Below are 16,103 nucleotides of genomic sequence, written 5' to 3' on the forward strand. Positions count from 1 at the left end.
AAACGTCTCCAGTTGATTACTCCCTTTGAGGCAATTATTTTTAGTATTGCATGTTTTCTGAAATTTTATGTTGACTGTGCAAATGAGGCACTATCTAATGATAACTTTAGGTGAAGTTAAGAGAACTACAGACTCAAATAAAACTAATAGTAAGCTAAACTCCTAAATGTGTATTTGGGATGTTTTTGTGTCTGAAAAAATCCAAATAGATTTACTTCACGCCAATGAAGTCAAAGGAGTTGTGAAAGGCAGATTTTAGAAAGCCAGATCAAAATGAAAGCAGCAGAAGCTGAGAAATAGTCTAGTATGCGTCAAAATATAAAATAATAAATCTACTACATTTCCCACAATGCAATGGCTACTGCAGAGCCGCCTCTTCTGTTATGGTCACTGTACCAGAGTCAGTTGTGGAATCATCTGATCGACATGGCAGAGGTTAGAATAAAGTCAATCACACAGCTCTCCATGGGGAATAGAACCAAAAAGCTCTACTCGCTTTTGGCTTATTTGTATATTAAACAAAAGTTTGGCCCTGAATCATATCCCATTCATCTGGAAGCTAAAGCTCTGCAGTTCCTCTGGTCGCGGAGGTCACACAGATGGTCCCATTTTCTTTTCAATTGTAAATTTTCTATAACCTGTCTCGATAAAACTGAAAGTTAAGTTTGCGCGCTTTCTCCCAAACACCTGTAAAAGAAGGCAAGGTTGATTAGCGTTTGAAGATTTGTTGGTAGAAGTTGTTTGTCTTCTTGTAATGTATACGCAGCACTGTGGTGTCTTTTATCCGTCTCCCATAAAGCTCCGGTCTGAGACTCGTCATGTGTCTCTGTTGTCCTCCTGCTCTGGGCAGCTTTACAGCTCTGTCATACGCTTTCCCTTCGGTTCAACCAGTGATGGAAAAGGTTTTCAAATCCTTTCCCTAAAGAATATTGGCAAGTATATTCATGTAACAAAGAGTAAAAGTCCTACTTTAAAATGTCTACCTATTAAAAGTAAAGTAAATATTATCAGCCCCAATACTGATTGACCAAAAGCTGGACCCTCTTCATACAGGTGTGTTTACTGTATACTATACTATACTATACTATTCAATACTATACTATACTATTCTACACTATATTATTCTATAATATACTATTCTATACTTTACCATACTATCCTATCCTATTCTATTCTACTCAACCCTATTATGTACTTTACTATACTACTCTACACTACACTATACTATACTATACTACACTATACTATACTATTCTATACTATACTACACTATACTACTCTATACTATTCTATACTACCGGTATATAACAATCACCTGAAACCTCTCCACTACACACAGGGGATCTCCAGCTACACAATTTTGACAATTTAGTCCCATTAAAGGAGGTGACTCCTTACTTAAACATGTATTTCATATTTTACATTTGTAATTACTTAATTACAAACTAGTAGGTTCAGCTGTCAAATATGTGTAATAAAAAGTCCAATATTTTCTACTAAAATGTAGTGGAGAAAAAGTATATAAAAGTACTCCAAACCTATAGTGAAGTACAGCACTTGAGCAAACGTACCCAGCTCCTTTACATGACTGCCAATACTTACTCAACCAAATGACAACAACATCAATACACCTGTGGCTCACCTGAGCTCCTCCCTCAAGAAGAACCAAAGTCGATGCATCGTGCTCTGTACACTTGTTGGAAGTGGAGAGAAAAGCACTCAATCATCATTAAAATAACTCATGTATCCTACATATTTTTATAGTATTTTCTTCAATGTTTTATTGTGGTTTGTAAAATGTTCCTTGACTTCTCTCCTACTGTGCACCAAAGCAAGTTCATTGTATGTGAAAACCTACATGGCACAAGACCGGATTGGGATTCTGATCACCTCAGGGCCAAAAAACAGAAACCCCCACCAAAACACGAATGTTGGCGTCGCCATCAAACAGGTTATTTTAGTTTATTTATATCACACTATTTCCCCTCACTACCACACTGCTCCTACGTTTCCTTCACAGCAGCAGCAGTCCTGTATAGAGTGAATCCTGACGTTACTGTGACATCTCACTTATATGTATGTGGACATGCTACCACCTGGTGGACAGAGTTTACCCTCAGAGTGCAGCGCCACGAGCTGCTTTGAATGAAGTGTAGTGCCAGCGCCTCAGACACGCAGAATAAAGACGGGTCCGCCAAAAGTGGCTTTGCTAGAAAGAAAAAGACAATCAATACACCCCGGGACAAAATACAAAGACATAAATTCCACATTGAAATAAATGTCATTTATATTTTAAAGACGCAATAAGAAAATGAATCATGTAACTATTGAAACTACTCTGATTGCATTTTTTTTTCAATTGTAATCTGGTTGAACGATAGTGAATTTATTTTCTAATCTGAGTACTTAAACCTGATTAGGTGTCATCCCTTTTCTATTCTCACTCTGTCACCCAATCCTTAGTATAGTAGGCCACTCCAGTTCCTTAGAATAATGCTATCCAACCACTGCTGCTATGTATAAGTACACCAGTGACAATGGAAAAAGAGATAATACCTCACAGTCTCCTAAAATAATATTTACATAATCTACAATCCCATGCTAAACTGACATTAAGAATTGGGGTGTGTCCACAGTGCTTGTAAAGTAAAGTACTAGCCTTCCCAGCAGGCCACAGAATCTTATAACGCTTTGACTTACTGCTGGGGTTCTGTAGTTATTTCGGTCTGTCTTGTTCGGCAGCTCCCCTAGTGGACAGTTTGAGACGTGCAGTGGCGTTTTTGACACTGGACGGCGGTAATTCACTCGATGCAGGAAATCAACCACCGCGCCACCAAAGAAGAAGAACATCACCAATGTTGTCTTCCGCCGCTCGCATTCACGTGGAGGAACCGCAACGTGAGCGCTCGTGCAGCCGACAGGAAGACGAATAAAGACTCTAAAATGCCGCAGTTAGACGGTATAGTGTAAGTTTGACAGCGTGCTATTTTAACCTCACTGTGTTTAAGCGTCCGTATGTATCTCCTTCGTTCAGTGCCCGTGAAACTAACGTTAACTGTGTAGGGACCGCTAACGTTAGCCCAGCGTGGCGTTTTGTAAGCTAACGTTAGCTTAACGTATAGGCAGATGTTCTTGTTTAAGCAGCTTTTTAGCACGTGAGGTTGAATTTTTCACGGCTCGTTTTCTACATTCAGTGCAAACAATATACTGTCAAGCTAGTGTTTAAAATGTCAGTCACGTAAGCATGTAACGTTAGCTGGTTTAACTAGCGGTATCACGTTACATGGGCTAGCTCCGATGCATCAATAAACTGTTACTTATCCAGAGTTTGGGTTCACCTGTCTGATCAAAACTATGGTCCTACTTGTTACAATAAAGATAACATTAATAGCACGTGAGGGGGGAAAGTTCGTCGCTATTTTATTTAGATAAAAAGGTAGATATCAATAATTTACGTGAGGGGAAGAAGGAGCATCATAGGAATATGGCTTCCTTTAGTCATGTTCAGGTTAGTATTGATGGGTATGACATGTAAAAACATTACGCAAATTCTGTTAATTTTTTTGGAGCTATATTTATTACTCTATTAAAGACTAATAATAATCAAAATTCGGATACGTTAAACCACATTGTACTTTCTCTTGAGCACCATAAACTTTTTAAAACGGTTTTATATTTAATGTACTATATTTAAGTAGCAAAGGACAACACCCATCAGTAATATAGAATACACAATTAAAAGCTCTTCTCAATCAATGCTGTTCAAAACAGATGTCACTCTGACTGCCTCTTTATTTATTATTTGATCTTGTGTTGCGGTGAACTGCACTGTGCAGACTGTCATCTTCCCCTCTGTTTGTGTGTGCGTCCTCAGAAAACCCAAGACGAGTCGCTCCAAGCGCTTCTTGGAGGGCAGAGCGCCCAAGCTGGCCGAGGCTGTGAAGACCGCCATGATCATGAAAGGGGGGAACTCCAGTCTGACCGTCACCCAGGCCCTCAAGGACATAGTAAGTGACCTGAAGGTGCTCTCATTGAGAGACCTTCCAGACACGACTTGCTTCACACAGATGCACGGGCTGTTATAACTGTTTAATAGTCCAGATGTTGAAGCGATAGCAGACATGACGACATCACACTGTTCTTCTACCGTTACACTTCTTTAAGTAGCTTTTTATGGACTCGTAGGATTTAAGTTCTCTCAATCTTATAATTCAGTTACTTTGCATACAGACTTCAAGTACAGATTTCAACTCATGCAACACATTGCATGTGACATACAAGAAAAAAAGGATTGTGAAGTGTCAAACTCTTGAAGGATTGTGAAGTGTCAAACTCGTGAGGCTCCGAAGTGACTCGTGAAGTGTCAAACTCTTGAGTTTAATTGAGTTAACGATTGTTGAACGGGGTAGTTTCTCCCCCTTTACTTCAAGGGAAGAGGGACAGAGACTTTATCAGCACAATGTACTTAAAGTGTGTTCAAGGGCTTTTAAATTGATAGTACTGGATGGTTATTTGGACAATAATTCATCATATCTATTTGGTTATTATATGTTTTAGGGGTAAAATCTGAATCTGCCATGGAACCAGAAACATTTCTGTGTCTGGTAAATGTGTTATTTCAGTGTACAATAGGGGTGTCACGGATCACAAACCTCACGGTTCGGTTCGGATCACGGTTCAGGAGTCACGGTTCGGATCATTTTTTGGATCAACAAAGAAAAGGGGAGGAGACAAATATAACTTTGATTTCCATTTATTAAAGAACTTCAAGAACACTTAAAGCAAAGAACTTTGGGCGATATTCTTACATGAAAACAAAAATATTGAAGATGTCCAATTTGAAACAAAATGAAATAAATAAATAAAAATAATACATTCAAGAATTCTGTTAAGTTTAAGTGCAACATGAGGGATGTTGATATCCTCGTCCTTTCATCAATACTGAAAGAAAGAAACAGCCAGTGCGCTAGCTTCCACTGTTTACACTGACCTGAACTGCTCGGCAACAACTTGGGTCTTTGTTTACTTCCTGTCAGGTTATGCCATTCAAATACACAATAATGTTTACCATTACTGTGACATTATTTTCAAAAAGATGAGAATATCTCCATTGTCTGGGGAGAGGGTCGACCTTTCTGTGGTGACTGGAATATTATTGGGCCTGTCTAGCTTCACTCTGATGCTTCTGTCAGCACCTGCCCAGGTGTGTGTCTGTGTGACACTCACAGAGGGGGCGTGTCTACATCACCGGACTAAGAATCACTCCGCCGTGGTGAAAGCAGTCTCTGCAGTCTTTTCCTTCTCATAGAGGCCTGGAACAGCTTCACACTGAAGTGGGTGCGTAAGTGGACGTCGTAGCGTGGCTCAAGCATTTTAACCAGATTTAGAAATCCTTTGTTTTCTACACCGGAGTGTCCCCGCCGCGGCTTCTGACGTTCCTCCGCTCGCCATGACGTCACCGTTAAATGCTTCTAAGCTGCTCCGTTCACGTGAACACACTACTGCTTTATATCTGTTCACTGACACTCTGCATTGATATTCGGGGACTTGTTACTTGAAAAGGAACAGCAGCAGTAGAACTTTATTACACACTATGATTACACTGTAAAAAAGAAAAAAAATACTCTATTGATCCGCGGTTCACGAGTGATCCGAACCGTGAGGGGTGATCCGAACACCTAGTACACTAGTGTACACTAGTGACACCACTAGTGTACAATGACTCAATATAGTAACATAATTCTGTATTTTTCAACTCTTAACACTATAATAAATCTTTTGCCGTTTAGAGCCTTTTATTTTATTTATCTTTTTGGGGAGAGGGGGGGGTTGGATGAACTGACCCTTTTAATTGAAATATCATAAATCTTTTTTATTTTATTTATTCGTTTTTATTTATACGAATAGAATTATGAATTCAAACCAGAATTTCATTTTTATTTATTTTTTCCTGCAGTATTCCCTGAAGAAGCCCAATGCTGTGCTGTACAAGAAGTGAGTGAAATGACTTATACATAGGATACATTAAGATGAATGAATACATACATTTGACTTGACATTCGTTTTGTTTTCCTCTTGCAAACGTTCTGATTCTTGGTGTTTTCTTAGATCCCTTTTAAAGATGGAGACCAAAAATCTTCTGAAAAATAATTCAAATCTGTTTTGACCCAAAGGAAGGGTCTACACGATCAAGCAATCATTCCTGAATTTGTCGACGCCATTAACCGTCTTTGAGTGTTAGAAACATGTTGAGCTAACTGCTGCGTGTTTGCTTTTCAGGAAGAACATAACGCGTCCGTTTGAGGACTCGACGTCACTGGTGAGCAGACAAGAATCACCCCGAGCGCTTTATTACAATGTAATCCGTCATCCAGTCTTATTGCTAATCATCGCTCTCTTAATCAGGAATTTTTCTCCAAGAAGTCCGACTGCTCTCTGTTTCTGTTCGGCTCCCACAACAAGAAACGGCCCAACAACCTCGTATTTGGTAAACTCTCTTTCCGCTTTATATCTCACCGTTTCAAATGTGCATTAAGAGACCAGTTAGATGTCATTTCTGTACATATTCCCAGCAGAATATTTAATAAATCATACTTGAATTGTAGCGAGGACATTTGTTTTTCCCACAATTCTACGCATGTGCTGTAATTTTGAGAGTCTGTATATATATTTAATGTTGTAATAACTGTAGACGTGTCAGGGGTCCAGTCAACACCACGTATCGATATGTCACATAAACGTATTGAACACCATGTTGACCGTCCTTTGGTTTGTCTGCAGGTCGTCTGTTTGACTTTCACGTGCTCGATATGATTGAAGTTGGGATTGAGAAGTTCGTCTCTCTGAGTGAAATCAAGGTAATGTATTACCACCATGTTTAAAACAAATCTCAGTCAGCTCCCATGGCACTAATTAGAGTGGTGGTTACAGCTGTTGGAGGCGTCCCAGTACATGGCTTTAGAAGACAGCCTACCAGCCAATCAGAGGCTACACATGGAGTCTTAGAGCAGGTTGAACTGAGAAAGGATTTTTGGGAACTGCATGTTAGCTTAGCATAAGTAATGGAAGCAAGGGGGGAAACAGCTAGCTTGGCTCCGTTGAAAGTTAATAAATATGCCTCTGATGCTCACTAATTAACACGGATTTTAATCTGTTCACAAAAACCACGTTTCTACCAAGAAGTTCAGTTTGTTACACATTAGAGCGGTTGATGTCGTTGTTTTATGAGCACATGTCGTTCTGGTACTTCTTTTGGTACCACCTCGGTCAAGGTTCCAAGCGAGCTGAGCCGATACTACAAGGTAGAGTTAAAACCCCGCAGACCACTGATTGGTCAGAAAAAAATCATCACAGGCCATCAAACATCCTCCAAAAAACCTCTTTAAATAGCGACCTCATGTCTTCCTTTTTTTCACTTGACCAAAATAATAAAAAATGTCAGTCTGCTAAAATCTAGTGTTTGTGTTTTTTTTTTGTTTGTTGCAGACCAGCAAATGTCCCGAGGGGACCAAGCCGATGCTGGTGTTTGCTGGGGAAGCTTTCGATATGGACAACGAACACAAACGTCTGAAGAGTCTGTTCATAGGTGAGCACTCCTTCTACTCCGTGTGTGTCTACGTTCCCTTTCATTTCATCCCACTGCTAACATCTGTCCTCGTCCACCTCTCTGTCCCCGCCTGTCAGACTTCTTCAGAGGTCCCGCCGTGACTGCGGTGCGTCTGGCGGGTTTGGAACATGTTCTGCACTTCACAGCCCTGGAGGGGAAAATCTACATGCGCAGCTACAGGTCAGTTTGCGTCTTAAATTGGTCCGAGTTTAACTAGCATCCCCCCACAACAGAGATATTGATGTCATGCGTCATTGCAGGAGTCTGTTGAAGAAGTCCGGGTGCCGCACGCCGCGGATAGAGCTCGAGGAGATCGGGCCGTCGTTCGACTTGGTCCTAAGGAGAACACATCTGGCTTCAGATGACTTGTTCAAGTTGTCCCACAGACGGCCCAAAACTCTGAAGGTAAAGATCGTCTTTCTCTGACTCTCAGCTGTCCTTTGATGGGACATGAAAATGAGGTGTGCGGTTGGATGACCTAACCGGGATTTTCTTTCCACTATGTTCAGTCATCTGTACATATGACCACGTTATTGACACTAAAAGTCTCGTATAACCTCATTACTGCCCCCATGAAGCTGTTCTACTCACTAAACACCAAAAAAACCAAATGTATTATTGAAAAATATAAAGGCAATTCTGCTGCTGTTAGATCCTGGCCATCAGTGCACTAAAAAATGCCTTTGTCCTGAGGGTGGCGCCAGAGGAGAGACCACATTGTTGCCTGTTGCATAATATAGATTTGAACTACTACACTGTTACCATTTTACAACATCCAACACTACATCGTCAGGCTTTTTTTTTTTTTTTTTTTTCTTGAAGATATCCTGAAGTTTACAAATATGTCATGTACAATGAGGTTGGATGTTTTGGAGAGAGGTACCTGGGATTCTGGCCTTTGGTACAGTCGGTGTATTGGTGGTACAAATTGACTTTGTCAGTATTTCTGTTGGTGTATTGTTGAGTAAATCCTTCGAATGTCCCCAAAATGACCAAAGTACGACAAAACATCTGGCAAACAAAAGAGTTCTCAGAAAACAAGCACGTTAAATTCTCAAACCGACATGTCGTTAACGCTTTTCTTCATCACCGACACAGATCCGGAAGAAGAAGAACATTTCCCGCGACGCCTTCGGCACCAAGTTGGGCCGGGTGCACATGCAGAAGCAGGATCTGTCCAAGCTGCAGACGCGTAAGATGAAGGGCCTGAGGAAGAGGAGGGGGCCGAAGGTCGCCGAAGACCCGGACGCACAGGCGCCCACGGTGGCCAAAGTGGAGGGCTGAGGTCGCCTTTACCAGCGTGCGTACAGATCAACGTCCTGGACAAGTGCCCTTGTTTATAACACTGACCCTGTGCTTGGCATTGCCAGCTTGTGCTGGTGAGGAGGGGGTCATGCAGATCCATTCTTCCTGCCCCCTATTGTTGTTCCCCCTCTATTTTTTTCCATGTGACTTTCACATACGTCTTTGTCTCGAACGTCATGAGTGCGTTTGCTGAGCTCTCTGGCAAAACCACAGCAGCATCAGGAAACAGAAGAAAGTGTTTTCCATCGGCAGTTGCAGAGGAAGTCTGCCTGAGATTAGCTGAATTTGTTGTTTATAAGTTGGAGCGCGTAAAAGTTGAATTTCACCGGCTGCACTCACTTTAAAGGAAATAAAACTGCCTCTTAATTACGTCGGGTTGTTCAGAGATTTCATTTTTATTAATTGTTTGTGTTCACTGTCTCTGCCCCTCATGACTTTAGGTTTTGCTTATGTTCACGTCAGACTGTTTGCATTCCAGCTGTTGTGGTACTCGAGATCGATCCTGGTCTCAAGGCCACTTTTATAAGGTTTCATCTTGAATTGAACTTGCTTTTACTCCGTCTAAGAGTACTTAGTTGATTTTATTTTAAGACATCAACTGCGGGAAATCACTAAATGTATTTATTTGTTAACATGACTGTGATTGCTCATGGAAAACAAAGGAAAATTCCCACACACAATTCAGCCAATGTGGAAGTTCACTAAACTTTCTAATGGCCATCAGGGGGCGACTCTTCTGACACTATAGAAGTCGATGAGTAAATGACTACGTCTCTCTTGATTTATTCTCTCACTAAACATTGTAAACATGAGTTTATGGTCTCAATCTCTAGTTTCAAGTCTTCTTCAATACAGCATGATGTTCATTTAGTAGATGATGGTCCATTTAGAGTCAAACAGACCATACAGCAGGGGATGAAAGTTAATTGAAACCTTTCGGTCGACTTAAAATGCCTTTAGTATTTGGTTGTACTTAGCTCCACCTTCTCGTGTCACTTCTGGTTCCAAAAACAAAAATGGCGACGGCCGAAATGCCAAAATTGAGGCTTCAAAAACTACTCCATAAACCAATGGGTGACCTCACGGCGGCTAGGCCCACTTCTTATAAACAGTCAACAACCATACAGTATGGTAGTAAATGAGAAAACCTAATTCATTTTTTTTTTGTCTGGGTTTTTATGGGAATGTAGATCTTTCACATATATGAGTGACTTTAAATGATAAACATGAAAGTTACCTACATTTAAATGCAATAAATGAAATGCCATTCATAACAATAACACCACAATACTTTTCTGTGTGACAGCTGAACACAGGCTAGCACAAAGGTATCCTCAACAGGGGGATCTATTTGTCGTCACAATTAGCAACTATTTTCCAGTCAAATTACTGATATTCCATTTTTTTTGGGTGATTTTTACATCACCATTTTACAAAATTACTTCCCCATATAAAGCAGTGTTTTGGCGTCCTTGTATGATCTCCAACCACAGTTACCTACTTTTTTCCTGCTCACTGCACATAACAATTTTCTGCTCACTGCACATATCCTTCGGCATGTCTGTCCATCTGCTTGCCTTGCAGTTTGTCTGTTTTTAGCAGCTGGAAAAAAGGGGGAAGTGAGACCTTTCGTAACTGCACTGAGGGATCCGCCTGGAGAAAGCGCAAGCTCAAATTGTGGCAGCGGCAGCTAGCAGTGGCACTTCCTGTTGACGCGGCAGTTGCCAATGTTTGGAAGAGGTATCTGCCCTGACATCAAAACAAGTACCTACACCCCCTGCCTCCTCCTCACCTCTCCCTACCGACCCCATCTGCGAAGAGGATATGAGTCGGCTCTTTCACAGACAGAAGATCAGGACGGCACCGGGCCCAGACGGTGTGTCCCCCTACTGCCCGAAAGTCTATGCTGACCAGCTGGCCCCCATCTTCACGCAGATCTTCAACCGATCACTGGAGCTGTGTGAAGTCCCCTCCTGCTTCAAACGCTCCACGATCATCCCGGTCCCCAAGAAATCCTCCATCACAGGATTGAATGACTACAGGCCCGTCGCCCTGACGTCTGTGGTCATGAAATCCTTTGAGAGACTGGTGTTGACCCACCTGAAGGACATCACAGGGCCCCAGCTGGACCCCCTGCCTACCGTGCAAACAGGTCGGTGGATGATGCAGTCAACATGGGACTGCATTACATGCTGCAACACCTCGACTCCCCAGGGACACACACAAGGGTTCTGTGGACTTCAGCTCAGCGTTCAACACCATCATCCCGGAAATACTTGAACCCAAACTCTCCCAGCTCACTGTGCCAGCCTCCACCCGTCAGTGGATCACTAACTTCCTGACAGACAGGACAGCCGGTGAGGCTGGGAAACACCACATCCAGCACCCGGACTATCAGCACTTGAACAGCTGGTCCTCTGGTGTGGTCAGAACAACCTGGAGCTGAACAAGCTCAAAACTGTGGAGATGACCGTGGACTTCCCCCCCCCCCCCCCCCCCAACACGCCACCATTCTCAACAGCACGGTGTCTGCTGTAGAGACCTTCAGGTTTCTGGGATCCACAATCTCCATGCTCAGGAAGTTCAACCTGCCTCAGGAGCTGCTGATTCTGTTCTACTCCACCATCATCCAGTCTGTCCTCTGCTCCTCCATCACTCTGTGGTTTGGATCGGCCACTAAACAGGACAGGAACAGACTACAAAGTACTGTCGGGTCTGCAGAAAAAATCATTCGTGCCAGTCTGCCCTCCATCCTGGACTTGTTCACCTCCAGAGTCAGGAAACGTGCAGGAAAGATCACTGCAGACCCTTCACACCCGGGACACAAGCTGTTGCAACTCCTCCCCTCTGGTTGGTGCTACAGAGCTCTGTACGCCAAAACCACCAGACAGGAACAGCTTCTTTCCACTGGCCGCCACTCTGATGAACAATGAATCAGATATAGTGCACTATTACCACCATTCTGCACTAATTCCTCAATTCTATAGTCATTGTTGTTCTTTATGTCCATATACATACTTTTGTTAATATATATTTATACTGTACATAACATTTACATACTGTTAAATGTTTATGCTTACCTTGTTTTTTTGTTGATTTGTATATTCTATGTATGTACGCTGAGAGCCACGTAAAAACCAGAGTCAAATTCCTTGTATGCGTACATGGCCAATAAAGCTGATTCAGATTTTATATATACTGTGTAGCCTATATACATATATGTATGTATATATACACATGTATGAATATGTATGTATAGTAATGTTGATACATATATATTTATATACAAATCAATAGGCGATAAGGGTTCTCATCATTCTAAACAGTACAATGCATCTTATCCATATTCACAATTTGCATTCCTTCAGCCCGCTGCCTAAAAGTGTTTATTGTTGCCAACAAGTGCCAACTGATGTTGCCCTATATTAACTTAGTTTAATTAAAATGAGTACCAACTGCCGCAGCAAGTCGTGGCAACTGCGACAATCTGAGCCAGCTGCTACTGTGGAGCCGAAGGGAGGAAAACATTCTGCGGTGTACATAGTTTATCTTTTTTTAATCACTAGTCGTGCAAAACGTTTGTGCTAAACCAAGTATTACGTTTCTATTAGTTTACTATTCTGTTGACGATTGCAACAAATTCCTGATCTATTTTAATGATAAGGTAACAGGTATTAGGTCTGGCATTCGGCCTGGGATTTGTTCATCTACATGTAGCTCCTCGCAATCTCCTGCTGTTCTGGACTCTTTCCAGCCTATCAGCCTTCAAGACCTGATGGACTTAATCAACAAAACAAAGCCATCAACTTGCCCTCTGGATATAATTCCATCCTCTCTATTTAAGAAAGTTCTGCTAACTATTGGCCCTGCAGTAACATCTATTGTCAATTCCTCATTGTCTACAGGAATTGTCCCTTCCTATTTCAAACATGCCACTATCCAGCCCATATTAAAGAAACCAAACTTAGATCCAGCTTTGCCCATGAACTACAGGCCCATATCAAAACTGCCTTTCCTGTCCAAAATTTTAGAGAAAGTGGTGGCCAACCAACTTACTGCTGCACTGGAGAGGCACAACATGTACGACAAGTTCCAGTCTGGGTTTCATAAGCAACACTCTACTGAAACCACTCTCCTGAGGGTTTCAAATGACATTCTCATGTGTGCTGATGCAGGTGACTGCTCTGTGTTAGTTCTTCTGGACCTCAGTTCTGCATTTGACACTGTAGACCATGACATCCTGATTAAGAGGCTACGTGATTGGGTGGGCATATCTGGCATAGCGTTAGACTGGTTTACATCTTACCTCAGTGACAGAAGTTTCAATGTCTCTGTGGGTGATTTTGTGTCTGTTACCTCTCCACTTTCTTGTGGTGTACCGCAGGGCTCGGTTCTGGGGCCTTTGTTATTTTCCCTTTATCTGTTACCTTTGGGACCGATCATAAAAAGCTATAATGTGTCCTATCACTTATATGCAGACGACATCCAACTTCATCTGTCATTTAAACCCAGCGAGGCATTCACATTAACTCGGCTCCTGGACTGTGTCAATGCCATCAGAGACTGGACGGCAGAAAACTGCTTGCAACTCAATGACTCTAAGACGGAGGTCCTAGTTATTGCTCCAGAGGAGTTTGTCCCCATGATCAGGCAGATTATTAGTCCACTCTCCTCTGCTGCCCATTGCAACCTGCGCAATCTTGGGATTTTCTTTGATCGCTCCATGTCGTTTGACCCCCATGTTAAGCAGCTGTACAGATCATGTTTCTTCCATCTAAGAAATATCAGTAAACTGAGATCTGTATTATCAACACCTGAATTAGAAATGACCATACACACATTTATCTCCTCTCGCATTGACTACTGCAACTCACTTTTCACATCACTCAGTGTATCTGCTCTTAACCGTCTGCAGGTCATCCAAAATGCTGCCGCCAGATTACTCACCAGGACAAATCGACGGTCTCACATCACCCCCGTACTCCGATCTCTCCACTGGCTCCCTGTAGCATCTCGGATACACTTCAAAATTCTCACCATCACTTACAGAGCACTTCACGGTCAGGCTCCGGCTTATGTAGCTGATCTACTTCGCCCCTATTCACCCGCCCGCACTCTCAGGTCAAACGCTCTAGGTCTTCTGTCCCACGCACACGATGTAAGAGCCGTGGTGACCGAGCCTTTGAGGCAGTGGCCCCGAGGCTCTGGAATGCTCTGCCTGCAACTCTGCGCCTCGCAGATACTGTGGATACTTTTAAAAGCCAGCTCAAAACCCACCTGTTTAGGCTGGCGTTTGTGTAAAAGTAAACCCATGTCCTAGACCTGCTCTTAAAATATGTTTTACATTTTTATTTTATTCTTTAACATTTTTTATTCACTCTGTGTATATAATTTATTGACCCTAGGGTCACATTGTGTTTTTTATGCTTTTAAATGTCTGCTCTGTTAATCACTTTGTGATAGTACTGTCTGTGAAAAGCGCTATATAAATAAAATTCATTCATTCATTCATTCACGTCTGTATTTCACTCATTCACTGCTTCATGACGGTGGAATGACGGAAACCAATCAGCAGCAGGATTCCCTGGAGCCCCGCCCCTCCGCGCTGTCGATTTATAATAGTGCAACAGCAGCTTTTTGACAGCTACTGTAGGACCAGATGCTGCGTTCACCAGCTCCACTCTCACACCGCTGCTTCACCTCAATGGATGCGACTTCACCGTGACCCGAAAGCCGTCATTGATCACAGATAACCCGCATCTGACTTTTCATCTTACCTCTGTCATTGAACTGTTACATACCTCCAGACGTAAGGACAAACACTGCAGTTCCTCTGCTCATAGACATAAACCTGACAGTAGCAAAAACAATGACAGAAGGCGGGAATCACGTGGCAGAAGAAGGGGATACAGCCGATAAGGATGAGGTGCCCGCCGGCTTGCCCGCGGAGGAGAAGCGGTCGGAAGAGGAGGAGGACGGGGAGGAGGAGAAGAAGGTGAACGGGGACAGCAGAGTGGCGGAGCAAGCCGCGGGTCCCGGAGCGGCGGAGCAAGCCGCGGCTCCCGGAGCGGCGGAGCAAGCCGCGGCTCCCGGAGCGCCGGAGGTCGAGTTTGTGCACCCCGAAGGCGGCTGGGGTTGGGTGGTCATGCTGGCGGCCATGTGGTGTAACGGCTCGGTGTTCGGGATCCAAAACGCCTTCGGTATTCTCTTCCTCGCGCTCCAGCGGGCGTTCGGCTCCGAGGAGGACGATGACCTCGGGTTTAAGACAGGTGAGCGCCGGGTTGGAGGGAGGAGTTCAAACTTAGGGTCGTTTCGCCTGAATGGCATTAAAAGTCAGCATGCAACGGAAGCATTTTAAGTTGAGTTCTATGTTTAAGACAGAGCAGAATAAGCTAGCACTAGGTCCTCTGGTGTGACTCAGTGAATTAAAAGTTATTGTACACGTCGCGCTCGTGGGTTACATTCAGTTAAAGAAGCACGTTGTGTAAGCTAACATGTCAGCTAGCATGTAATATAATCATTTCCTGGTGAGAGAGGGGGAAACTAGAGCAACTGTCTGTGGTTAGGTGGCACGGCTGTGCGAACATACGGTGGTGTGAGGCGTGCTGCCGGTAAACCCTGTGTGTGGTGGCACTACTTTCTGCGGCGTTGTGCCTCACGTGGTGGTGTGAATATGATGTTAAAAAGGTTTTTGACAACCTATACCTTTTATCTTTCTGCTCTTAAATCACATTTGTTGACCGAACATGGGGGGTGGGGTCAAGGGAAAGGTCACATTGTGAAAATCCCTCACCCTGTTGTGTGTGTACAGTGCCTTGCAGAAGTATTCACCCCCCTTGGACTTTTCTACATTATGTCATGGTATATACAGATTAACATTTATTTCATTGGGATGTAATGCACCAACACAAAACAGTCCATTTGTGTTCACCCCCTTTACTGTGAAACCCCTAACAAAGATCTGGTGCGACCAATTGCCTTCACAAGTCACATTTGCAAGTCACATAATTAGTAAATAGGAAATACCTGTCTGCAATTTGATCTCAGTATAAATACACCTGTTCTGTGAAGGCCTCCGAGTTTGTTAGAGAGCATTACTGAACAAACAGCGTCATGAAGATCAAGGAGCTCACCAAACCGCTCAGGGATAAAGTTGTGGAGAAGTATGAAGCAGGGTTAGGTTATAAAAAAA

At 43.0% G+C, this 16,103-nt stretch overlaps 2 protein-coding genes across 2 annotated transcripts in view; both read left to right on the top strand.

Annotated features, from left to right (window-relative positions):
* The first annotated feature begins 2,856 nt into the window (after nucleotides 1-2,856).
* Nucleotides 2,857-9,282, top strand: rpf2 (ribosome production factor 2 homolog). Its single transcript, XM_079290344.1, has 10 exons — nucleotides 2,857-2,966; nucleotides 3,875-4,007; nucleotides 5,957-5,994; nucleotides 6,280-6,319; nucleotides 6,406-6,487; nucleotides 6,781-6,857; nucleotides 7,486-7,585; nucleotides 7,684-7,786; nucleotides 7,867-8,011; nucleotides 8,705-9,282. The coding sequence occupies exons 1-10, from the start codon at nucleotides 2,944-2,946 to the stop codon at nucleotides 8,888-8,890; spliced, it is 927 nt and encodes a 308-aa protein (XP_079146470.1). The 5' UTR covers nucleotides 2,857-2,943; the 3' UTR covers nucleotides 8,891-9,282.
* A 5,290-nt stretch (nucleotides 9,283-14,572) lies between these two features.
* The window catches only part of slc16a10 (solute carrier family 16 member 10), a 28,124-nt gene continuing 26,593 nt past the window's right edge, over nucleotides 14,573-16,103 (top strand). Inside the window, exon 1 of the mRNA XM_079291329.1 lies at nucleotides 14,573-15,180. Within this exon, the coding sequence (XP_079147455.1) occupies nucleotides 14,781-15,180 (400 nt within the window). The 5' untranslated portion in view covers nucleotides 14,573-14,780. The remainder of the gene's footprint in view (nucleotides 15,181-16,103) is intronic.

The sequence above is a fragment of the Melanostigma gelatinosum genome (genome assembly GCF_949748355.1).
Source record: "Melanostigma gelatinosum genome assembly, chromosome: 19".
NCBI lineage: Eukaryota > Metazoa > Chordata > Actinopteri > Perciformes > Zoarcidae > Melanostigma > Melanostigma gelatinosum.

Bases quoted from the DNA above. Each gene is read 5' to 3' on its own strand.
- rpf2 (XM_079290344.1), top strand. From the start codon at position 2,944: ATGCCGCAGTTAGACGGTATAGT. The intron at 5,995-6,279 runs GTGAGTGAAATG...TTTGCTTTTCAG, and splicing joins AATGCTGTGCTGTACAAGAA to GAAGAACATAACGCGTCCGT. The intron at 7,787-7,866 runs GTCAGTTTGCGT...GCGTCATTGCAG, and splicing joins ATCTACATGCGCAGCTACAG to GAGTCTGTTGAAGAAGTCCG.